The sequence below is a fragment of the Gorilla gorilla genome, chromosome 10 (assembly GCF_029281585.2).
Source record: "Gorilla gorilla gorilla isolate KB3781 chromosome 10, NHGRI_mGorGor1-v2.1_pri, whole genome shotgun sequence".
Taxonomy (NCBI): Eukaryota; Metazoa; Chordata; class Mammalia; order Primates; family Hominidae; genus Gorilla; species Gorilla gorilla.
Genome location: NC_073234.2, coordinates 46,015,496 through 46,042,920, shown reverse-complemented (window position 1 = coordinate 46,042,920; position 27,425 = coordinate 46,015,496). Strand labels below are relative to the sequence as shown.

Genomic DNA, 27,425 nt, shown 5'->3' with positions numbered 1-27,425 from the left:
CCACTACAAAAACACACCAAAACATAGAAACCAATTACACTATGAAGAAACTGCATCAGCTAATACACAAAATAATCAGCTAGCATCATGATGACAGGATCAAATTTACACATAACAATATTAACCTTAAATGTAAATGGGCTAAATGCCCCAATTAAAAGACACACAATGGCAAATTGGAGTCAAGACCCATCAGTGTGCTGTATTCAGGAGACCCATCTCATGTGCAAAGACACACATAGGCTCAAAATAAAGGGATGGAGGAATATTTATCAAGAAAATGGAAAGCAAAAAAAAGCAGGGGTTGCAATCCTAGTCTCTGATAAAACAGACTTTAAACCAACAAAAATCAAAAAAGACAAAGAAAGGCATTACATAATGATAAAGGTATCAATGCAACAAGAAGAGCTAACTATCCCAACTATATATGCACCCAATACAGGAGCACCCAGATTCATCAAACTTTCTTAGATACCTACAAAGAGACTTAGACTCACACACAATAATAGTGGGAGACTTTAACACCCCACTGCCAATTTTAGACAGATCAATGAGACGGAAAACTAACAAAGATATTCAGAACTTGAACTCAGCTCTGGAGACATCTACAGAACTCTCTACCCCAAAACAACAGAATATACATTTTTCTCAGGGCCACGTAGCACTTATTCTAAAATCAACCACATAATTAGAAGTGAAACACTCCTCAGCAAATGTAAAAGAACAGAAATCATAATAAACAGTCTCTCAGACCACAGTGAGTGCAATCAAATTAGAACTCAAGATTAAGAAACTCACTAAAAACCGCACAACTACATGGGAATTGAAAAATCTGCTCCTGAATGACTACTGGGTAAATAACAAAATTAAGGCAGAAATAAATCAACACGTTCTTTGAAACCAATGAGAACAAACAGAAAACGTACCAGAATCTCTGGGACACAGCTAAAGTAGTGTTAAGAGGGAAATTCATAGCACTAAATGCCCACATCAGAAAGCTGAAAATATCTGAAATTGATACCGTAAAATCACAATTAAAAGAACTAGAGAGGCAAGAGCAAACAAATTAAAAAGCTAGCAGAAGACAAGAAATAATTAAGATCAGAGCAGAACTGAAGAAGACAGAGACATGAAAAACCCTTAAAAGAACTCAATGATTCCAAAAGCTGATTCTTTGAAAAGATTAACAAAATAGATAGACTTCAGCTAGTCTAATAAAGAAGAAAAGAGAGAATCAAATAAACCCACTTAAAAAATCATAAAGGGGATATCACCCCTGATAGCACAGAAATGCAAACTACCATCAGAGAATACTATAAACACCTCTATGCAAATAAACTAGAAAATCTAGAAGGAATGGATAAATTCCTGGACAAATACACCCTCCCAAGACTAAACCAGGAATAAATTGAATCCCTGAATAGACCGATAAAAAGTTCTAAAATTGAGGCAGTAATTAATAGCCTACCAATTAAAAAAGCCCAGGACCAGATAGATTCACAGCCGAATTTTGCCGGAGGTATGAAGAGGAGCTGGTACCATTCCTTCCAAAACTATTCCAAACAATAGAAAAAGAGGGACTCCTCCCTAACTCATTTTATGAGACCGGCATCATCCTGATACCAAAACCTGGCAGAGACAAAACAAAAAGAGAAAAATTCAGGTCAATATCCCTGATGAACATTGATTGAAAATCCTCAATAAAATACTGGCAAACTGAATCCAGCAGCACATCAAAAAGCTTATCCACCACAATCAAGTCGGCTTCATCCCTGGGATGCAAGGTTGGTTCAACATATGCAAATCAATAAACATAATCCATCACATAAACAGAACCAATGACAAAAACCACATGATTATCTCAATAGATGCAGAAAAGGCCCGCGATAAAGTTCAACACCTCTTCATGCTAAAAACTCTCAATAAACTAGGTATTGATGGAACATATCTCAAAATAATAAGAACTATTTATGACAAACCCATAGCCAATATCATACTGAATGGGCAAAAGCTGTAAGCATTCCCTTATAAAACTGGCACAAGACAAGGATGCCCTCTGTCACCACTCTTATTCAGCATGTAAGTTCTGCCCAGGGCAATCAGGCAAGAGAAAGACATAGAGTGTATTCAAATAGGAAAAGAAGTCAAATTGTCTCTGTTTGCAGATGACATGAATGTATATTTAGAAAACCTCATCATCTCAGCTCCAAAACTCCTTAAGCTAATAAGCATCTTCAGCAAAGTCTCAGGATACAAAAGTAATGCAAAAATCACAAGGATTCCTGTACAGCAACAATAGACAAGCAGAGAGCCAAATCATGAATACACTGCCATTCACAATTGCTACAAAGAGAATAAAACACCTAGGAATACAACTTACAGGGGACACGAAGGGCCTCTTCAAGGAGAACTACAAACCACTGCTCAAGGAAACCAGAGAGGACACAAACAAATGGAAAAAAGTTCCATGCTCATGGATAGGAAGAATCAATATAGTGAAAATGGCCATACTGTCCAAAGTAATTTGTAGATTCAACGCTATCCCCATCAAACTACTATTGACTTTCATTGCACAATTAGAAAATACTACTTTAAATTTTATAAGGAACCAAAAAAGAGCCCACATAGCCAAGATAATCCTAAGCAAAAAGAACAAAGCTGGAGGCCTCATACTACCTGACTTCAAACTATACTACAAGGCTACAGTAACCAAAACAGCATGGTACTGGTACCAAAACAGATTTATAGACCCATGGAGCACAACAGAGACCTCAGAAATAACACCACACATCTACAACAATCTGATCTTTGACAAAGATGACAAAAACAAGCAATGGGAAAATGTTTCTCTATTTAATAAATGGTGCTGGGAAAACTGGCTAGCCATATGTGGAATAAGACTGAAATGTAAAACCCAAAATCATAAAAACCCTAGAAGAAAACCTGGGCAATACCATTCAGGAAAGACTTCATGACTAAAACACCAAAAGCAATTGCAACAAAAGCCAACATTGATAAATGGGATCTAACAATCTAAAAAGCCTCTGACCACCAAAAGAAACTACCTGAGTGAACCTAGGCAACCTAAAGGATGGAAGAAAATTTTTTCAATCTACCCATCTGACAAAGGTCTAACATCCAGAATCTATAGGGAACTTAAACAAATTTACAAGAAAGAAACAACCCCATCAAAAAGTGGGCAAAGGATATAAACAGACATTTCTCAAAAGAAGACATTCATGCATCCAGGAAATATATGAAAAAATGCTCATCATCACTGGTCATTAGAGAAATGCAAATCAAAACCGCAATGAGATACCATCTCATGCCAGTTAGAATGGTAATTATTAAAAAGTCAGCAGACAACAGATGCTGGCAAGGGTTTGGAGAAATAGGAACACTTTTACACTGTTGGTGGGAGTGTAAATTAGTTCAACCATTGTGGAAGACAGTGTGGGGATTCCTCAAGGATCTAGAACCAGAAACACCATTTGACCCAGCAATCCCATTACTGAGTATATACCCAAAGGATTATGAATCATTTTACTATAAAGACACATGCACACGTATGTTTATTGCAGCCCTATTTACAATAGCAAAGACTTGGAACCAACCCAAATGCCCATCAATGATAGACTGGATAAAGAAAATGTGGCACCTATACACCATGGAATACTATGCAGCCATAAAAAAGGATGAGTTCATGTCCTTTGCAGGAACATGGATGAAGCTGGAAGCCATCATTCTCAGCAAACTAACACAGAAACAGAAAACCAAACACTTCATGTTCTCATTCATAAGTGGGAGCTGAACAATGAGAACACATGGACACAGGGAGGGGAACATCACACACCAGAGCTGGGTCTGTCAGCGGGTGGTGGGAAAGGGGAGGGAGAGCATTAGGACAGATACCTAATGCATGCAGGACTTAAAACATAGATGATGGGTCAATAGGTGCAGCAAACCATCATGAAACATGTATACTTATGTAACAAACCTGCACATTCTGCACACGTATCCCAGGAAAAAAAGAATGTCCTGTAGCATTGTAACTAATGAAAATAGTAACAATAAAATTCCCTAAATTTTAATCAATAATATTATTCAATTACATACAAGTATTTCTCTGGTATTCTATGCAATTGATACAAAAGGATGACTCTGTTTAGATAACTTGAGAAGGAATGACATTCATTATTTCTGGTTAACTAAAAAAAAAGAAAAAAATACACAATATTTTCTGTAATAAAAATTGCATAACTGTACAAAAAAACCTCTTCTCTCTGAATGTGTTACTGTGACTGTTTATTGATGAATATACAGGACAATACCTGGTAGAACATATTATAAATGTTTAATACTGGTTTATTTGAAAACTGGTTTATTTGAAAATGAAGGTTTGGTTGGAAACATAAGGGCCATTCCATGTATCATGATATACTCCTGTGACACTTGACTCTCATAATCTTAATCATAAATTAGTTTTAAAATTAAAAATGAAATGCTGAAGTTTTAAATACTTTTATGATTTTTATAATATTAAAATGCTTTATTTAGTCATTCATTCTGCTCAACGCATATAGAGATGTATGAATGAATAAAGCATTGTTGGTACTACCCTCAAAGAGTGGTCCACTGTTGAGTAGTTCAGCTCTGGAATTAACCAGCCCCGAAAGGAATGGAGAATAAATTATCTCCTGAGTGTAGACTCTGGGTGCCATGTGCGTACTAGGAAAATTAAGCATAGCCAAAAGGAAAGCAGATTCATTGTATAAGCTGATTGGTACATTTTTATCTTGTTACATTGCTTGGCTTTCCAGAATGGTATGTGATGACTCATTACTTCTCTTGAATGTATCTCTCCATGCATCCTTCCTTTCTTCACTCTAGTCTCCCAGGGATCTATACGGTGACCAGAGAAGGTAAAATTGTGATATCTTTGTTTACTATTCAATCTTTATCTTATTCAGAGACCTTTGAATGGTTTTATCTTCCAATTTCTTAAATAAATATTCCCTGAAAATTTACTTAAAGTCTCAGAATTACAATAGTAGCTTCTTGGAGTTCAGGCCAGAGCAACATGTACATTTGTATGCAAAGATAAAAGATAAATTTATTTTTACTAATAACAGAGGCTGCTAAAAATCTTACATGTAATTCAGCCTATATTTTCTCAATGTGAGGGATTTTTATGTAATGGAGACAAGGGTAAACTAAACGACAAAAAAGTCTCCTGAAATGTATTATAAACGCATTATATTTCATATTTTAAATAAAACAAGAAAAATCTATAATTATATTTATGACTACATAATTAGACCTACCAAAAAGTATTTTTCTTATTTGTCAATAAATAGACAAATTTTTATCTTTTTTATCCAAAAGTTAATTTTGTTGGAATAAATACCAGGGATTCCCAAATTATCACTTTAACATCTTTACTACTATTAATTTTACATTTAATATGTTTCAGCATTGTTCAAATCACAGTAACAATCTCTGTCTTTTGATCTGCCAGTTTTGATGATATGCTAATGACCAAGTGTGTATTTTCTTGAAAGAAAAGAATGATAATTGACAGAAGAATAAAACAAAAAGTAGGAAAAAATGCACAGTAACAGCTTTGATACTTATCATCTCCTGAGTGGCTCAGTTCATGCTACAGAGAGAAGGTAATACAACAAATATTCAGAACTCATATCACAGAGAGAATGCCATTTGCTAAGGATAAGGAGAGAACAAGACAGATAAAAGTCATATAGATCACATTTTAGAGATTTGTGGTTTCTATAAAGAAAATCCTACGTAAAATTTATTCAATTATTTAGTCTTCAAAAAAGGAGGCCATGTGATTTTATGGCATCAAAAAAACTCCCTTGTAAGTTGCTTCTTGTCATCAGGCAAGTTTAAGATTAAAAAGATTAAGTTAATATAGTTTTTTTTAAAGTCAATTTTTATTTTAAATAACAAACATGAAAATTATATACATGGATCATCAGTATGTTGTAGAACGATATTATTGAACTCCATCTATGTGACAATCAATTTCTCTGGCTTGTATTTTCTTTCCCATAAGTTAAAAACTTTCGTTTGCAACCACAGCAACTCTAGTCTTTTATATTTCTGTGACTGCAAACACATTTATTTTTGTTGATCATATTTAAAAGAATATAAGTTAAGGATAAAAATAATCATAGCTACTATTAAGCTCAGAAATTGTGATTAGGTAATAAATTTATACCAATAAAATTTATGTTTGTAAATAACATTGGAATTCAAACTAAAAATCAGATATTTCAGTCCTAAAAACACTGGAAACTGAAAAACCATATGTAAAAATAAAAATGACATATATAATTTTAAAATATTGCTGTAGAGATCTGTAATTCAAAGATATATTGCACATGTAGAAGATTTTATTAGATGAAGAGGTTTTATATAAAGTCACCAATAAGAAGACTTTTCATATATGTGAATACGTGTTTTCATTTTAATAGAGGCTATGTAGAATTTTTTTGCTTTAATAGGAATAAGTGGATATTACAAAAATTACTACAAGGAAAGACATCCATTGCTTCATGTCGCTGAAGCCAGTTATTGCAAATATTTAAATTTTAATTCCTTTACATTTCACTTACTCTTTTTGTGTGTTTTATTTTTCGCCAACGGATCTTCTTGAAAGAAAAAAATCTCAGCATGAGAAACCACACGACGATTACAGAGTTTGTACTCTTGGGCATATCAGACAGCCCAGAGCTTCAGACTGTAATTTTTATCTTTTTATTTATAACTTACGTATTAAGCATAACTGACAATTTAACCATCATCATCCTTACCTTGACAGACTCTAGTCTAAAGACTCCTATGTATTACTTCCTCCGGAATTTCTCCTTCTTAGATATTACATTCACTAGTGTTTCCATCCCCAAATTTTTGGGGGCAATTATTACTAAAGTCAAGACCATTTCCTATAACAACTGTTTAGCTCAATTATTTTTCTTCATCTTCATGGGTGCGTCTGAATTTTTTCTTCTAGCTGCAATGTCTTACGATCGTTATGTGGCCATCTGCAAGCCTCTCCACTACGCCACCATCATGAACAAGAAAATTTGCACCCTGCTTGTCTTTAGTTCACGGCTGGGAGGATTTCTGACCATTTTCCCACCACTCACGCTTATCCTCAAATTAGATTTTTGTGCTTCCAATGTCGTTGTTCACTTCTCCCGTGAGTATTTCCCCATTTTACAACTCTCATGCTTAGACATATGGCTTTTAGAGATGATTGGTTTTTACTTTGCCTTTGTTACTCTGCTGATCACCTTGGCATTAGTAATTCTGTCCTACGTATGCATCATTTGCACTATTCTGAGAATCCCATGTGCCAGTCAGAGGAAAAAGGCTTTCTCCACTTACTCCTCTCATATGATCGTCATCGCCATCTCTTATGGAGACTGCATATTCATGTATGTCAAGGCTTCAGCAAAAGAAAGAGCATCATTGACCAAAGGAGTAGCTATTCTGAACACTTCAATTGCCCCCATGCTGAACCCTTCTATTTACACCCTGAGAAACCAGCAAGTAAAACAAGCTTTTAAAGATTTGGCTCACAAAGCAGTGTTTTATAGAAACAAATGAACATATGTACTAACACAAATGAATGTCATCGTAAAGATTCAATAAAGGAAAAATGAAGTTTTAACTTGTCCACTATCCTCCTATGCCCATCTCACAACTACCAGAAATGCTGAGTTCATTTGCTTCAGTTTTCTTTTTAACTTGAAAGTGACTGTGTTGTGCCTTCCTTTAAAACTATCTGTAGGTTCCATGTAACCATTGATTTCCAATTTTGGTTAAAAAACCAGTGGCTATAAACATAAATCACCTTGTTGATTATTCTAAACAATACAAATAGTTCATACCATGGTTACTTAAAGAAGTAAACACTCTTTTAATCAACTTACTCTTAAAATTTCTCTTCTTGGTTACTAACATAACAATTTTTTCAAATGTTCTATATATATGATATATGAAATAAATTACTATCTGCAACAAACCTTTTTTGCAGGCAGTATCCGTCCAATTCTTCCTACTCATCTGATGGACTTGGGTATTTATTTTCCGACTCACAAGTAATTTGAAGTTGTTATGCTGAAGGTACACACTATGTCTAACATATGTTCTCCTTATTCATCATGTTTTTGTTTTTGAAAATGTATAAAAAGATAAATATTTAGGCAGCCATCATTGCTCTTAGGCACCCTGAGAGTCTGATATAAACTTCCTAAATAATAATAGCTCCTCTATAGAGAGTACTTATTCTGTTCCATATGCTGGGGTAGGTATGTTCTATCTCATATCTCATTTAATCTTTATAGCTACATGCAAAATAGACATGGTTATCTGCTTTGTATAAATGTGTACATTGATACGTAGAAAAGTTGTGTAATTTGCCTAAGGTAACTGAGTTATAGTACACAATATAATAGTATATTTTAAAAAACAAACCAAAAAACTAGTCTTTGCTCTATTTTTACACATAGTGGAAACTCTGCAAGGACTTGCAAATTTTGCATAGCTTTTACTAAGAATCTGCACAATTTTATTGTCTTGTTCAGTTACATTATCTCATTTGGGCATGATTATACTATTATAGTCTAGACAGACACTAACTCCTAAAAATATATTTGGTATATAAATTGTAACATTAATCAATCAAAACAAGAAACTCTTCAACTGCCATTGCTGGTGAGCAATACAGTGAGCAGAGAAAAGTGTGAGCAGTATTACAGTAGTAAAAGTTACTAGAAGGCAGATTAAAAATAATGGAGTAGTAGTTTCCCAGTTTTACAAATGGCATGGAGTATTGAGTAGAGAGATCTGCATTAAGAATGAAGATATTTGATTGCTATCTCTATATGCCATATAATGTCAAGGGAAAAAAATCTTCACACTTAGTATTGTTTTTGTTTGTTGTTATTTTCTTTTCTGTCTCATTGGACACTGTGCCCCAAGCTTCCTTTTCCAATTTAAATACTAATGTGTATTATGTTTTATATTCCCTAGTGTTTTGTGTACATTTCTCTTCTGGCAATTTTGATTCACTGAATTAGTCCCCTTGAGCCAGTGGCAGACAGACTAGATGAAACATTAAGTACCTCGTGACATCTAGTATCTATGTAGAAACCATGCCAGACAGTTCTAAAACACTTTCAGATACTTTCCCTATTTTATATTTTTGCTCCTTTCTCACTCTCTACTATCAAAGACACATATCCCATCTGGATAAAATGGGAAAATTAAGACAAAAGATTGAAAATAGGAAGAAAATTTGTTCAATGAGAAAGTGAATGTTTTCAGAAATCCTGGTTTTACTGGATAGCAATGGCATTTGCTAATATTTCTACTATTCCAGCCATTCTGAATGTTAGTGAAACTATATGAAAATCAGAGGTAAGTAAAACCTGTGGAAGGCAATGGAAGTCTCTCAAATCATAGCATTGAATCATTACTTAACAGCTCAACTTTTATTCAAAGTAAATAGGTATTATACTTTGAAACTTCACATAATAAAATGTATAAAAAGGATTAGCATGTCCTATTATACCAGTTTATTCATTCTCTAATAATTAAAAGCAGGAAATCACTATCTCTGTCTCTGTGTTTTTAATCAAATATAGCTATATAGTACTGTGCTTAACAGAAGAGGCTAAGTCGTCTGAATTACACTTAATGTTTGCTAGCTATATGAATTAAGTTATATAATTTCTCTGAGCCTCAGCTCTTCTTTTCGGAATAAGGATAAAATCTTCAGTTATGTTATAAAGTCTAAATGAGATTAAGAAAAAAATCCCTAGTTCAGAATGAATACTGGCTTTAATAAATCACAACTACAATGAATATTTTTCCCAAATTAATTTCCGATAAAGGAAAAATAAATAATATAACTATTCCTAGAACCTACTAAATGCTGCATGATTTATGGAACACTTATTTATAGTATTTCAATTAATTCCCAAAAACATCCTTGAAATTTCAACTCTGTTTTAAACAGAGAAAACTGAAATTTAAAGACATTAAGTAACTCACCCAAAGTCACAAATCCATTAAATGTCTCATTCATATCTCTCTAACGTTAAAGCCTATATACTTTCTGTGATAATAAATTGGCCTTATAGGTCATAAATAAGAAATTAACAGTGTGTTAATACCACAGTTTTCTGTTAATTTATGTCCTTTTCCTATCTTGTTAAAATTATAAATGGCTAGTTAATGAACTGAAGGAATGAGGTTATGAGTGTTTATTTTCCAGAAACCTTTACAGAAATGAGTGTTACTATTTATGAAATTAAGTGTGATTTGGTGACACCTCTTTTCCCTTGATTTGTTTCTATACACACCTGTATGAAGGTTGAGAATTAAACCTGCCCATCATTATTGAAAGGAAGAAATATGAATTATTCCTATTTCTCCAGGGAAATAGTCATCTAAAATTATTATAAAAACAGTAAAAAACAAATTTAATAAAATAATTATTTCAAGCACTCAATGAATTTTCCTGAAGAGCCACTGTTTCATTCAGGCCTACAGAATTTCTCAAAGTAATCCTTGTGTCATGGCCCACAGCCTAGAATAACCGAGCAGTACCAAAGTGTATTTCAGCATAATTATAAAACTGAGCTATATATTGCCCACAACATTGAGCTAAATAATTTTCTTTTTCATTAGTGTATTAACCTAAGCTCTAAAGTTGAAAAAAAACACAGAGTGATATGAGTAATATAGTTTTTGAAGATACGCTCTGCAAAATTTTTTCAGTGATCTCTATTAAGGTGAAGAAGAAAGAACTGAGTAAACACAGAAAAATTTAAAAACTAGATTTTCAAAGTATTTGCATTACTAAGGGAGGTCTCAACTCAGTGTAATTTAATACCTTATTAAAAAGTACATACACACACACACACACACACACAGAGAGAAAGAGAGAGTAATAAAATAGAGCCAGTCAGTCCCTTATCTCAGTCTCTTAAAAGCACATACCTAGATTCTTCAAACTGATTTAGTCTCTAACAGTCCCTTTCTTACCAGGCACATCAAATAATTGCTGATATTTAACCTAATTTATTTAAGGGGTCATCGTTAATATTTACTTGATGGCAGAGCAAGATATAGGGTTGTTTCTAGAAAGCTCTGAAGATGCTTTGTAACCATTTTATTTAGTAAATATTAAATATCACCCTTAATTTTCATTTTAAATGGCTCAAATAATTTGTTGCAGGAATCTTTAGAAAACAAGTAAGTAATTTTGTTGAAATGGTGGAAGGAAATGAAAACAACCTAAGCCATATTCTTCCAGGAGAAAATATGGATTTGCATTCAGATATAAAAATCCAAGATAATTAATTAAATGCTTGGAGCTATTCCTCATTATCTATATGAATACGTCCTGAGAGCTTTTAATTCTCTAGGAATTCATTGCAACTTGTTAAACATTGAGGTTCAATCCTCTCAAAGGACTATGGATGCTGATAATTTTTATCAAGCTTATTTTATATTGGCAACTGAATACAGTTCATTAAACTTTCATAAACATTTCTACATAAAAGCATGATATACCACACCCAGTTCTTGTTATTGGATCACATACTACTAGAGTTTCTTTAAGCCTGTTTCCCTAGTCTTTGAAGACCAGCTATGGAAATGTCTATTTTTTTTTGTGAAGTCTCTCATGAACCCTTCAAATAACAACTTATATCTTCCCTCACAGCTTTTCCTATGTTCCCTCACAGCTTTCATCTGAAGCAAAAGAATGAGTCACGGTATTATTATTGAGTAAAGTGTTAAAAAAAATTAGCAGGGAATTTAAGAGGAAAGCAGATATACAAAAAAAGTTGAAATAAGGTGAATAATACAGTGCATTGATACATTATTCACTATAGACCAGTAATAATATAATATATATTTTTTAAAAACTTGAGTCTCTCATGTCAGTAAGTTGTTAAATAAAATTGAATCTTCAGATTGAATCCAAATCTTGTATATTTGGTATGAATGTATTTTGTGACTTCACAGTGTTATGAAAAGCTCATGCTTTTAATGAAAAATAAACCCTGATGAAATAAGGGTGATGTTGCTGGAGCTGGAGTAAGTGAAATGAAAGGATGAATTGTAAAAAAAATTTAAACCCAGTCATTCAGAAATAATGTTTCATGAAGTTTTCTTTAAACTTATGTATCAATAAAATGTGGTTCCCTTTTCATATCTTTTGTTTTAAATTTAGCCAGTACGGTGAACTTGATCCAAATATGTAAACACAGCTCACAAGGTAAGACATGTAAGAAAATACATCTTGTAAAACAAAGATAAAAAACTAAGTAAGATCCAGGCTAGAATATCAGCATAAAATAGCAAACTGCACTGATGGCAGTGTGTGATTCAATAACAAACTCAACTTTAATTAATTAATTAATTAACTAGATGAGTGTTTCCTTTAAGCCTACCACAACTATACTAAATACTGGATTATGTTGAAATAGCTTTGAAGATAAAATCCTGTTCTAACTCTCAAGAATGCACAGAGTAACAGAGGAGTTAACAGGAGATTTCAGCCTGTTGTAAGTGTGATGAGTTGGGAAGAATGAGCATAATATTCTCATGCAATGTACACAATGGGTATTAAACCTAGTGTTGTATAAATAAGAACAAAGGTAATTTGGGATGTCATTACAATGTATTACTCACAATGTATTACCCACAATGCTAATATATATATATTATATATATATATACACACATACACACACACATATATACACATATATATACATACACATATATACACACACATAAATACATATGCACACTCACATATGTATATATAATATATATGCACATATAATTTACTGTAAGTTTCAACCACTTTTAGAAGGGTTATTACTAATGAAGAGCAGAGAAAATAACTGGCTGTGAGTAGCAATGTTGACAAGCTATTAACATCACAGTGATCAAATCCTGGTTGAAGATAAGAGAAGTGGAGTGTGTGTGTGTGTGTGTGTGTGTGGTGGTGGTGGTTATGAGGTGAAAGAGGCAGCTATACCGTGGTGGGAGAGGTCAGCACCATGTAGACAAGGAAGAGCAAAGATTTACTTGCCTAGAATGTCTGACAGGTACTATGAAACCTGGTGACTTTTTTCCTATTGCTTTGTTGTTATTGTTCTCATGTGACTCTCTTGGTGCCAAATATAATTATTACTATTTATTTAAGACATAACCTTTTGGACAGGACACCATCCCATTTCCAGAGATTTTCAGCTCAATGGTTAGGAAATACTTTCTCCATAGAACAAAGCCTCATACAGCTTTCGCTAAATGCTAAGCATTTTTCTAAATGCTTTATAAATATATATTATACAATATATAATAACTTTATTTATATAAAAATATAAATATAAATTATACAAATGCACATATTTATAAAGAATTTAGAAAAGTTATAAGTAAGCTAATATATATTAAGTTATATGAAAGTTATTAAGTTAAATATGTTAACTTAATGCTTACAAAAACTCTATGAGACAGACTTGTATACATTGGAAGAAACTAGGTGAGGATACTGAGACACGGAAGTGTTAAGTGATTTTCAGACGTAGTAAATGGATTGGATTCAAAACTAGATAACCTCACTCTCTTCTATGGAAATGTTTATGACAATATCATCTGAACTTTATTTTTAAAAAGAAAGAATTAAAAATTGCTATTTCAAAGTATGAATACACAATTAAGCAAATCTTGGAGAATACTTATCTATCATCTCTTTAACTGAGGGCATCCTTCTCAAATTAATAATATTTTATTATTTACTTATTCAATTAGAAAGCAAAATGGCTTCTACATGAATAAAAGTCATAAAATGACACATAGGTAGGCTGAAATATCATGAAATATCATGAAATATTGATTCACATGCAATAAACTTCAGTTTTGGGCTCTTCCAGCTTACATTATTCTATACTTCTTCCTTTTCTGTATTCCAAACATCTGAAGTTGTTCATGGTAATGGCTTAAGTATTTCTGATTTTCAATAAAGTGGACATAGGAGTTGGAAAATCTGAATATTCACAAAAGTTGATCGATGGCATTAAGGTTAAATAAAATACAGAGACAAATCTCTAAAATTTAAAGCATCTTAGGTGGTAACCAAAAACTTCAATTCAAGGCATACACACAGACCAGGTTGTTTTTCAGTATGTCCAAAGAACGAAGAGAAGGTTAGAATCTGTATAAAAAAGAGAAATGTTATGTATTGCTCTTCAAGAAAGTTCATTGACACTGGAAAGGTTTAGGGGAGCTGCCAAGTTTTGATTGGTAAGTTAAGGCAATGAGTAAAACTACCCATAGGATACCCATAGGATCACAGCAGGTGATTTCAGCAGCTTTTAGATAACACAGATTTCAGGTTACAGCAGGCAGTTTCAGCAGTCAGGCTTACACAGAATTACATTCTTAGAGCAATGCTATGTGCCCTGTGTGCTTTTTCCCCCCTGGCATCTTGACCCTGTGTTGGTTGGGTATGACAAAAATGACCCAACCCAATCCATACAATCAACTTTCACAATGGCTAAGGACAAAGCACTCACTTTTTAAAAACTGGGCCGGGTGCAGTGGCTCATGCCTGTAATCCCAGCACTTTGGGAGGCCAAGGGGTGTGGATCACTGGAGGTCAGGAGTTCGAGACCAGCCTGACCAATATGGCAAAACCCCATCTCTACTAAAAATACAAAAATTATCCAGGCGTGGTGGCACGTGCCTGTAATCCCAGCTACTCAGGAGACTGAGGCAGGAGAATCGCTTGAACCCAGGAGGCAGAGGTTGCAGTGAGCCAAGATTGCACCAGTGCACTCCAGCCTGGGTGACAGAGTGAAACTCCACCTCAAAAAAAAACAACTTCAAGTATCTTCTCCATATTGAGAATCATCAGAGTAATCAAACTTTCACATAAATAGGAAACTTGTATAGGGATTTGTGCAAGAATACAAAGGTGGTTCTGATTAGGGAGGAAACTTGTAGGCATGTCTTTGAAAGATAACAGGCATTATGTGGAGTCAGAAAAGTCTGGTTTCAAATTCCTCCCCTACCACTTCCAACTGTGATAACAAACTTTAATTTTTAACCTGTCTTATGTGAAGAGTTTTCACCTGTAAAACAGTGGAAATTAAAGGACCACTGCTATTATCGGGTGGCATTAAATTTCCCCTTGAAGTAGAAATGGCATACTATGTCAACCAAACTCCAGCTCCGTACTTGGATATTTGTTAATCGATAACTCTTCAAGTTTGTTCTTTGTACTTTCTCTTGTAGGTCTGGCAGGGGAAAAAAGAAAGCAACTGAAGAAAGAGAAACCATACAGAAATAACAGAGTTTATTCTTCTGGGATTAACAGATGACCCAAATTTTCAGGTTGTAATCTTTGTCTTCCTGCTCATCACCTACATGCTCAGCATTGCTGGGAACCTGACCCTTATCACAATCACCCTGCTGGATTCCCACCTGCAGACCCCCATGTATTTCTTCCTCAGAAATTTCTCCATATTAGAAATTTCGTTCACAACCATCAGTATACCCAAGTTTCTGGGTAACATTATTTCAGGAGATAAAACCATTTCCTTTAATAATTGCATAGTTCAGTTATTTTTCTTCATTCTCTTGGGAGTCACAGAGTTTTACCTTCTGGCTGCCATGTCCTATGACCGCTATGTGGCCATCTGCAAGCCTCTGCATTACTTGAGTATCATGAATCGAAGAGTCTGCACACTGCTTGTTTTTACTTCTTGGCTGGTTTCATTTTTAATCATATTCCCAGCACTCATGTTGCTTTTAAAGCTTGATTACTGTAGGTCTAATATTATTGACCATTTTACCTGTGATTATTTTCCACTGCTGCAACTTGCTTGTTCAGACACAAAATTCTTAGAGGTGATGGGATTTTCTTGTGCTGCGTTTACTCTAATGTTCACTTTGGCATTAATATTTCTGTCCTACATATACATTATCAGAACCATTTTGAGAATTCCTTCTACTAGTCAGAGGACAAAGGCCTTTTCCACATGTTCTTCCCACATGGTTGTTATCTCCATCTCTTATGGCAGCTGCATTTTTATGTACATTAAACCGTCAGCAAAAGATAGAGTGTCCTTGAGCAAGGGAGTGGCAATACTAAACACCTCAGTAGCCCCCATGATGAACCCCTTTATTTACAGCCTAAGAAATCAGCAAGTCAAGCAAGCTTTCGTTAACATGGCAAGGAAGACTGTATTTTTCACAAGCACATGAAATGGTATGGTGTGATGAATTAGAGGCACAAGAAAGGACAATATGAATTTTCAGTAGCTTCTTCAATCAAAATGGCCTCCTTACAGTCTTCTGCATCATTTTCTTTTCCCTAAAAGTTTGCAAGCATATTTATTTAATATATTTCTCATTTGACTTAAAATAATTTTCTTGTGTCTTCCTGACACCCCCTCCTTTGAACAATTTTTTGTAAAATTACAAGCTCTTCAAGAATATTTTGAAAACTAAAATTATTCTTCAGTTTACTTCAAGAAATAAAATTATACCTAGATACATTGGAATGGCTTTATAAATATCAATATGATATGCTACTTGTTATACACAGAACATATAGTTTTATCATTTTAATTTATTCTTATAGAAATTCCCTTCACTATGCTACTGATGTTCTAGGAAATATGTGAAAGATACAATATAATTTTTAAAAAATGTAAGTGAATTCATTTGAAAAGCAAAAAAAAATTTCATTACTCATTTTAATTAGGTATGTTCATGAAATTAATCTATTGATAAAGGAGCCTAGACCATTATCAATATATACTTTTTTGTTATAAGTGCTAAGTAGAGCTCCATATTTGTGAATCTCATAATATTCTCTCTGTAGAATGACAGATGATGGATAGACACATATACAAATACATACATAGGTTTTGTCAAACATAGAGAATGTATAGTATATTCCTAAGATATGTTAATTTTCTGTGAGTGGAAAATAAGCTTCTTTCTATCATTACCTAAAAGTAGTATGTAAATCTTCTTAAATTTTAGACTAGTTTAAAACAGGATATGTACCCAAATTATTTTATACCTGAACAAAATTATTTAAAGTTTAGTTTTATAGAAAATAAAAGCTTCAGGAAAAAGCAAAAGTTTTTTAGTATATCTAAAATTATGATTTTTATCTGTTAAAATTTTGCTTCCTTGTACTTAACATATTAATAAATGTCTAAAATATGCAAGCAAGATGAGTGTGTGTGTGTGTCTGCGCCCATGGTTTCAAAAGCTGAAATAAGAATTAATTATACTAAAAAGTACTATAAATTTTATAGACCACATTTTTAAGTAATAGAAAAATTATCATTCTAATCAGTGATACAAAATTCCTTAAGATTTTTGTGCAATATATTCAACTGGGAGACTAAGAACAAGGTTTGCATAGAAAAAAAGTCAAAGAAAACTGAAATGAATTCAAAATGTTAAACAGAAGATAGAAATGGTTTCTTAATTTTATTACTTCCTATTAGAAATAACATTTTCATGTTAAACAAGAAAAATGATTGAAAGTCTGTGGTTTCTATGCCCTCTGAGCACATATTTTCTCATGTGTAAACCAGGCATAACATCTTAAGTAAGTTACTATAAGAATGAAAATCAATCTGTAAAGCATGTAACATAATGAGCTAACAATACATAGTAACGACTATTTCTATTGTTATTTTTACATATAGTACATCTACAATTATGTTCAGATTTAAATTTTAAAAAATTTTATTTCTTTAGGATTTCAGGTCAATAATAGCTGACAGCTGACAGATGCATTTATAAAAATTAAAACTAAATGACATCAATGTTTGAAAAGATGTATAAACTAAATTCAGCAACAGATGAGGAGGAGAAAATTTTACTCAGAGTTATCTATGGAAACCTGATAAAGATGATTGTATGATTATAAAATATTGAGAAATTCATTATGCTGTAACATGATTGATATGAAAAATAATTACAGAATTTTGGAATTTTTAAACGAGAGAGGTGAGAGAGTCCTTGGAATATTGACATTGGTGCATATTATATTGTTACTGAGAAACAGGATATGTATAGCCAGAAACAAATTATAGAATTGCTTGAAGACCAGTCTGAAATATTTGTATTCTTTATGGTAATTGATTTAGAATTATTTTAGACTCGTTAGAAAGTAATCAATATGATTACCAGGAATAAGTGCTTAGATTCTAAAGAATAATAACTCAACCATTGTGTTCTTTATATGCAGATGGGTGATCCCACATTTGCAACACATAATCACACCGTTAGATTCTTATTGCTATAAACTTTGCTTGTCCATAATAGAGAGATTAGCATTCATTTGTCAGGCACTTTTTGAAGAGAGAGATAAAAAAAAAACATAACTCATGTAACTAGAGTTCATTCACAGTATTATACAAGAAATCTAAAAGATAACTATCATAGAGGGCCTGGATGATAATGCAGCCAGACTTCCATCAGAGACACCATTAAAATACCCACAAAAAGAAGTCTTTTTAGGCCAGGTGCAGTGGCTCATGCCTGTAATCCTAGTACTGTGGGAGGCCGAGGTGGGCAGATCACCTGAGGTCAGGAGTTTGAGACCAGCCTGGGCAACACAGTGAAACCCCGTGTCTACTAAAATACAAAAATCAGCCGGGCGTGGCAGCATGTGCCTGTAATCCCAACTACTCAGGAGGCTGAGACAGGCGAATCACTTGAACCTTGGGAGGCAGAGGTGGCAGTGAGCTGAGATCGCACCACTGAACCCAAGCACATGCCACCCAGCCTGGGTGACAGAGCATGGGTGACATTCATCCTAGGTTGACAGTTCCAAACTAACAGATTAACAGCTCAAAACAATTCAAATATATTATTGTCCTTAGAAACAAGTATAAGTTACATAGTTATAACCAACAGTATAATTCCTCTAGTGTCTTCCAAATAAGCTTTCACTTTCGGGAAGTGCTTGTAGACATTCAACATTTAATTCATATTACAGGTTTCTACCCACTAGGTATCTACTGATATACAGACATTTTACAATGGTGTTGAATGGATAACTCTACCTTCAGATAGCTAGGTTTGGGTCATTTCCCAGGCTAAACTTCTATACTGATTTTACTTAACAAACAAGCTTTATTTAAAGGAAGTCTGTAATAGGAAATTGGACAGAACCTATACATATGGACACTTCAGTTTCAACCATAAATTATTAGAGCAGTTTAGAAAGAATACAGTTGTGGGAAGTGGACTGTATTACTGATGAAAAACTTAGCCTGTATCCAGGAATAGGTTGTTCTCTGCATATTTTGAGACCTGAGATTCCTGAAATCCCCATTTCTCTTACCAACCAGTCTGCAACAGTAGGGCTGCATTTTTCATTTCCAATATCTTAAGAATTGGATAAATGTCTTTAAGAATTTGAATAAACTGTAGTATAGCTATACACTGCAGCTGTAGAAGGGATGAGAGATATACACTGTTGTAGCATGGTCCTCAGGACATATATTGATTAAATTAAACAGGGAAAATATTTGTATGTTTTACTAAGAAGGAGGAATATTAATGTGTAAATTATTTATGATTAAAAGGTAACAAATGAGGCCAGCTGTGGTGGCTCATGCCTTTAACCCCAGCACTAGGGGAGGCTGAGGCGGGTAGATTACCTGAGGTCAGGAGTTCAAGACCAGCCTGGCCAACATGGTGAAACCCGGTCTCTACTAAAAATACAAAAATTAGCTGGGTGTGGTGGTGTGCACCTGTAATCCCAGCTGCTTGGGAGGCTGAGGCAGGAAAATCACTTGAACCCATGAGGCAGATGTTGCAGTGAGTTGAGATCACACCACTGCACTCCAGCCTGGGTGACAGAGCAAGACTCCATCTCAAAAAAAAAAAAAAAGGAACAAATGAGGAATAAGCCATAACATTTTTTAAAACTGCCTATAGAGAAGGAAATGAGAGACAGGACTAGCTAGATTTCCTAGGCTGACTAAGAATCCTTAAGCCTAGCTGAGAAGGTGACTGCTTCCACCTTTAAACACGGGGCTTGCAACTTAGCTCATACCCAACCAATAAGATAGTAAAGAGAGCTCACTAAAATGCGAATTAGGCAAAAACAGGAGGTAAAAAAAAAAGCCAATCATCTATTGCCTGAGAGCACAGCGAGAGGGACAATGATCGGGATATAAACCCAGGCATTGGAGCCGGCAACGGCTACCCTCTTTGGGTCCGCTCCCTTTTTATGGGAGCTCTGTTTTCACTCTGTTTCACTCTATTAAATCTTGGAACTGCACTCTTCTGGTCCGTGTTTGTTAGGGCTCGAGCTGAGCTTTCGCTCTCTGTCCACCACTGTTGTTTGCCGCCATTGCAGACCCGCCGCTGACTTCCATCCCTCCAGATCTGGCAGGGTGTCTGCTGTGCTCCAGATCCAGCGAGGCTCCCATTGCTGCTTCTGATCAGGCTAAAGGCTTGCCATTGTTCCTGCATGGCTAAGTGCCAGGGTTCATCCTAATCGAGCTGAACACTAGTCACTGGGTTCCATGGTTCTCTTCCGTGACCCATGGCTTCTAATAGAGCTATAAACACTCACCAAATGGCCCAAGATTCCATTCCTTGGAATCCATGAGGCCAAGAACCCCAGGTCACAGAACACGAAGCTTGCCACCATCTTGGAAGCGGCCCGCCGCCATTTTGAAAGCAGCCCGCTACCATCTCGGGAGCTCTGTGAGTAAGGACCACCGCCCCGCCGCACGGAAACAGAAGGAAAGAGGTTGAAAGAATCAATGTTTAAATGTAGACTTTTTGAAATGTAATTAGGATTTATTATTGACTTTGGGCAAATATTAGTATTTAATAATTACAAATGCATTAATTTTTTTAAAAATCCCTGAAAAATAAAACTTAAGTGAATTAAATATAATAAACTGTGTGTTAAGTTGGTGAAGTAACCACCTAAACAGAATTATTCCAGTTGGTTTTCAATACATCAATTGGTCTGTACCTCCACGTGGCGTTTAATCTAAGGGCACAAAGAGAAGAGCTAAAAATAAATCTGAAACTGTTCTCAGGAATGACATTGTGGGTGGCAGTGGCATCATTGTTATTCTAATACTGTTGTATATGCAATGTGAGGAAAAGAAACAAATGAAAATTAATGTGATAGCCAGGGTACTCAATATGAGAGAAAGAAGACACAAATGGATCAAAGAGAGAAGGGATTATGTAAAAATCGTGTAGTCCTAAATTTGAACAATATTAACATGCTTTAGTGATACAAGACCTAGAAAGAAATTATTTAGGTAGTGAGGGTAAGAGAGTCCTTGGCAAGGTTTCCCTTTTAATAAAAAGCAGCCCCCAAGTCATTTCTTTTCTGACAATGAGCAGCCTGAAAAATCAAGCTGCAGACATAGAAAAGCAGGCTAGATGCTTGAACAGGTGAATGCCGGCACTTGTGCCAATAGGAAAAGGCTATCTGGGGCCAGGCATATTCAACATGGCCACCCCCACTTCCCTTTTGTTTGTCAACCACATGTACAGTAAAGAAGCAAGCAACATGGCACTGGCCAGGTAGAGAACTCATCTGCATAATAAAAAATTAGGGTGGGGCAGCCAGCTTCTTTGTGGGCTATGCAAAAGATACATCTGGTCTGACCAATCTCTCATCCTCTATGTAAATCAGACACCACCTCCTCAAGCTCATCTATAAAACCCTGTGCGTTTCACCATGGGGCCAGAAGACCCACTCAGAAGCCCCTCTCTCTGCATGAGAGGGAGCTTTTCTCTTTCACCTATTAAACCTCCACTCTCAACCTCACTCCTTATGTGTCCATGTCCTTGATTTCCTTGATATGAGGCAACAAATCTCAGGTATTACCCCAGACAAATAATGTTGTTTCATTAGTATGCTCTTGTAAAGATTTTTTCAACAGCCTATTGTCCAAAGAATATTATGTGTTATAAAAATATATTTGCTTGTCCTTTCCACTGAAAATACCTCGAAAAGATGATTGACTTCATGACAATTATTATAACTAGTGCTCAGATTGTTATTTTGATTTAATATTTTCCAATCAATGCAAAGAGAACTTTTTGGAGAAATTATTGATTCCAGATGTAATACAGGAAAGTGTAACATGAACCTGGAAAGACATACTACTTAAGAAGGAAACAATCTAAGAGTAAAAGCAGAATGTCCATGAGAGTCAGAAGACAACTTGAAGACTTTCTCCCTGGATAAATCACTCCAAAGAGGTAGAGATGTTAATTTAAATCTTTCTTGAAATACATATGTCAAACACTAACATGACCTAAAGCTGATTTCAAAATTGTGAATGTGTGTGTTTATAATGATACCAACAAACAGATACTGGAGAATCAACGTGGAATACTGAATGACGAACAAGTAAGGATTCATCTGAGATTTTCTATATGAATTTGTAACAATGTATAAGGAATGGTAAATGTTAGGTTAAGAATATAATCATTTTGTAGCACATAGTGAACAAATGAATCCAGCCATGGATCACCAATGAAACCACCACTGCAGGATTGCAACTGAGACAGTGAAGGAGATCCGACCTAGCCAAGTCCATCTTGCTTCTAACCTCCAGGCTGTCTTTGTTCATTTCTGAGTGGCTGAACTGACTTTGGGAGAAACTTAGTTTTCCAGGGCAGGCCTTCCTCTTGCCTGGGGAATAGACTGCCTTTGTAGGACTAACAAATTAGCTACAAGATTAGAAATTATGGTTTAGGAGTCATGCAGCTGGAGGCTACAGGATTCTGACCCTCCCTAAACTACTCCTAAGATAGTGCTTGAGATATTTTGCAGACCCTGCACTTGACGGATCAGCTGGCACAACCCAGATGGATAAACTGGCTCATCTAATCTTGTGGCCCCCACCCAGTAACTGACTCTGTGCAAGAAAACAGCTTCGACTCCCTATGAATTCATCTAGGTCCTGACCAATCAGCACTCCCTGCTCACTAGCTTTTCCCCACCCACCGAGTTATCTTTAAAAACTGATTCCCACACCTTGGGAGGCCAAGGCAGGCGGATCACCTGAGGCCAGGAGTTTGAGACCTGCCTGGCCAATGTGGTGAGACCCAGTCTCTACAACAAATGCAAAAATTAGCCGGGCACCGTGGTGCACGCCTGTAGTCCCAACTACTCGGGAGGCTGAGGCAGGAGAATCTCTTGAATCTGGGAGGCGGAGGTTGCAGTGGCATGATCTCAGGATCATGCCACTGCACTCCAGCCCGGGCGACAGTGAGACTGTCTCAAACAACAACAACAACAAAACACCTCTGATCCCCGAATCCTCGGGGAGACTAATTTGAGTAATAATAAAATTCGGGTCTCCTGCACTGCCAGCTCTGCATGAATTACAGGATTCATTCTTTCTCTATTGCAGTTCTCCTGTCTTGATAAATCAGCTCTGTCTAGGCAGCAGCAAGGTGAACCCACTGGGTGGTTACACCAATAGCTGCTAATTATTTTTTTAATCAATTAAACATGTATCTCTGTTGAAAGTATAAAATTCCTTTTTGGATTAGTTTTGAAAGGAAAAAAAACCCTAAACCTAAACCTCAATTAAGCCTTTACATCTAAATAGCAACAACAGGATATCAATAGGACAAGGATGCAATCAAGCAAGGCATTATTGCACTTTTCCCTCCATGAATAATGATAGAATTTCCTGCTTATTAATTGAGCTGTTATAATGAAAACATAACATCATTTTTATAATAGCCAGAAAAGTGATCAACAAAAATTAAATGATTAAGGGTAACACTCCCTATGATATGGAAACATATCTGCCAAAATGTTCCTTTATTAAATGCTCCTTTATAAAAGTAAAATACATCTTAAGTATATACTATTTTTGATTTCTAAATTATACCCCAATAAAGCTGGAAAAGAAAAAATAAAACATTATTTGATTGTATAAATTTATTATTGTATTTTTATACATTAAATACACATTTCATAATTTTATTAAAACATATAATGCTTATTTTGTGTTAATCTGTATTATATAATATGCACTATTAGTTTAAATAAATTATATGTTAAATAAATGGCTTATCTGATTACACATTTTTTTTTGCCAAAATATTTGGGAAACATAAAAAGAACACTAAAGAGAATAATTAGTTATAATTCACAAACCAGAATTTCACATAAATAAAATCATATTTTGTGGGTCTTTTTATTAGAATGTTGAAGAGATAACAGATGTAAAGGCCAAGATAAACAATAAGATGGACAAATTGACACTGCAATTAAATATTGCAATTTATAATGATAATTGAATTAGTTAACCTGATAGCATTTTTTAAAAACTTGTGAGCACAATACTTGCATTATGATAGTTATTCTTTACTTAGCATTATGAAATAACCTTTTGCTTCTTGATGCCCTAACACTTAACAAAGCCTAAGTATAAAAAACAAAAATGGGATATGTAGAAAACTTTTTTAATCTCAAAAAGATGCTTAAATATCAATTAGATTGAGCTCTAGTTTTGTAAGAAAATAGATGTCATAGCTATTTTTATTACTTATGAAATATTAAGTATGCATAAAATATTAATTGCAGTTAATGGAAGTAAATATTCCACAGAAGACAATATTTGAGGTCCTCTGTGGGCTAAAAGATGAACCTAACTGCTCTCAAGGGAGATCGACTACAGATAAGAGTTAGGAGGCTACTGAGAAATCCAAAGGCGACTTCCAGAAATCTTTCATGGTCTATAATACAGCAGAGATGTGGCCTGGACTTTGCTTTGTTCCCAGGAGATCAAATCTTTTGAGGTCAAAACAAAGAAACTTGAAATATTGTAGATATAAGTATGACCAGGGGGAACCCAGATACCAGAATCTAACTCATAATATCCAGTGTGTCATATATTTACCTATTTTCTCTTTAAATGTTTTTTCTTTTGAACTTCTAGCTCAACATTATTGAAGAGGAATACATTTTTTTTGAACTTCTAGTTCAACATTATTGAAGAGGAATATAATGTATTTCCACATCTTCCAAAGGTTTCTGGCATTCCATTTTTATTTCCTGAAATATATCCCTTAAACCATTATAAAATAGAGAAAAACATAAAATAAAATTTGATTAGTGTGAACTTTGGTAGTGTCCAGAAGAGAAGCAATAATTTTACATTCTATCCATCATAGCAGAAATTTGACAATCTAAAATATGGAGGAGACAACTATCAGGATTTTAGCAGACAACATCTATAGAATAGAACATCCAGCAGTTCTTGAATAGCTGAAAATTAACTGACTAGGTTAGAATGAATGTGAGAGGGTTTCCTATACAATTCTGGATATCCTTATGAATGAACGGTTGCATAAGGATGAATGGTCTTATGTGGGACAAAATTTACTAGGAAATAAAACTTTTTCCATAAAGCTCTGAAAGGAAGATGTTCAAATGGAAGATGCACTAAGCTATAATCCAAGTGAGAGAGCTGCTGAGATCTAAGGCAAGTAGTTACTTTTCCAATTTACGCTTCAGAGCAAAATGAAAAATAGATAAATATCACATGTTCCCTTAAGCTCAAAATTAAAATGTCTGTATGTATAATATATACACACATTTCTTGTGAGTCATAGAAGACATCAAACATTAAAGATTTTGATGGAATTATAAGACAAACCAATAAGTAAGCGAACATGTTCCCTATTTGTTGAGTAAAATAATTACATTACTTACTCTTATAGTAAATATACATCATATATAAGATGTTCTATTATCTTGACAATTTGACCAAAATATTAATATTAAAAATAAAATGAATAAATAAAATAACATTATTTTAATATTAATATATGTTTTATTTGCTAAAAATCTTTAATTGGTTTCTCACATCATAAAAAGAATAATGGGTTATTAACAATCTTCTAATTTTCACTTTTATCTTTTGATGAAGTTAAGAGCACCCATTTTATGTTTAGGTGGTAATATCCTTTAATGTATACATGATGAAAAAAAAGAAAAATGTATGTTTCGTGTGATTGTTTCAACAAAAAAGATAATGATATTTTGCATTAATGGGACACAAAGCAGGAATTATACATTTTATTAGCTGTTTCTCAGTGATGTGGCTTATTGTCTGAAGATATCCTAATTTCTGTTAGATTTAAAGTAAGAGAACTAGTAAATAGGCTGGACTTAGAAAAAAATATTAAAACATAATGCAAACAAGATAGTCAAAATAAAACTGTCATAGACTGTAGAAGATTTTTAGAATTGTATTAATGATAATTATAAGGATCATGATGAATTATATCTTTTATCTATTTTCCTTAATTATCATTCTACCAAAATATCTTTAAAAGAACAAAAAGGAGAGTGGAAGAGGGAGAGAGAGAAAGGACGAGACATGAACCACACAATGGTCACAGAGTTTGTCCTCCTGGGCCTTTCTGATGATCCTGACCTTCAGATTGTGATTTTTCTCTTTTTATTTATCACATATATATTAAGTGTTACTGGAAACCTGACTATCATCACCCTAACCTTTGTGGACTCCCATCTGCAGACACCTATGTATTTCTTCCTCCGGAACTTCTCTTTCTTAGAAATCTCATTTACAACCGTATGCATCCCCAGATTTCTGGGGGCAATTATCACCAGGAATAAGACTATTTCCTATAACAATTGTGCAGCCCAACTCTTTTTCTTTATCTTCATGGGGGTGACTGAATTTTACATTTTAACTGCCATGTCCTATGACCGCTACGTTGCCATCTGCAAGCCCCTTCATTACACATCCATCATGAACAGGAAACTCTGCACTCTACTTGTGCTGTGTGCCTGGCTAAGTGGGTTTCTGACCATTTTCCCACCCCTTATGCTTCTCCTCCAGCTGGATTACTGTGCTTCCAACGTCATTGATCACTTTGCATGTGACTATTTTCCCCTCTTACAACTATCTTGTTCAGATACATGGCTCCTAGAAGTAATTGGTTTTTACTTTGCTTTGGTTACTTTGCTGTTCACTTTGGCATTAGTGATTTTATCTTACATGTACATTATCAGGACCATTTTGAGGATCCCGTCTGCCAGTCAAAGAAAAAAGGCTTTCTCCACTTGTTCTTCTCACATGATTGTCATTTCCATTTCTTATGGAAGCTGTATATTCATGTATGCTAATCCATCTGCAAAAGAAAAGGCATCATTGACAAAAGGAATAGCTATTCTCAATACATCTGTTGCCCCCATGCTGAACCCCTTCATTTACACTCTGAGAAACCAGCAAGTAAAACAAGCCTTCAAAAATGTGGTCCACAAAGTTGTGTTTTATGCAAATCAATGA

General features: G+C 34.6%; 3 protein-coding genes across 4 annotated transcripts; all 3 read left to right on the top strand.

Annotated features, from left to right (window-relative positions):
* Positions 1–6,696: 6,696 nt before the first annotated feature.
* Positions 6,697–7,635, top strand: LOC101147658 (olfactory receptor 6C3-like). The gene has a single exon (XM_004053293.4). It carries the CDS (start codon positions 6,697–6,699, stop codon positions 7,633–7,635), a length of 939 nt encoding a protein of 312 aa, XP_004053341.3.
* Positions 7,636–15,396: 7,761 nt separating this feature from the next.
* On the top strand, positions 15,397–16,326 carry LOC101148015 (olfactory receptor 6C1; the record flags this gene model as incomplete). Its single annotated transcript, XM_004053294.4, has 1 exon — positions 15,397–16,326. A coding segment is annotated over one exon (930 nt), but the record flags the coding sequence as incomplete, so codon positions are not given.
* Positions 16,327–24,819: 8,493 nt separating this feature from the next.
* Positions 24,820–27,425, top strand: LOC101148386 (olfactory receptor 6C3). 2 transcript variants are annotated; one of them, XM_055359432.1, is made up of 2 exons: positions 24,820–25,134; positions 26,446–27,425. In XM_055359432.1, the coding sequence occupies exon 2, from the start codon at positions 26,490–26,492 to the stop codon at positions 27,423–27,425; it is 936 nt and encodes a 311-aa protein (XP_055215407.1). In that variant the 5' UTR covers positions 24,820–25,134; positions 26,446–26,489. The 2 variants fall into 2 exon arrangements, with proteins under 2 accessions (XP_055215407.1, XP_004053343.3); XM_004053295.4 differs by lacking the exon at positions 24,820–25,134 and adding an exon at positions 25,528–25,589.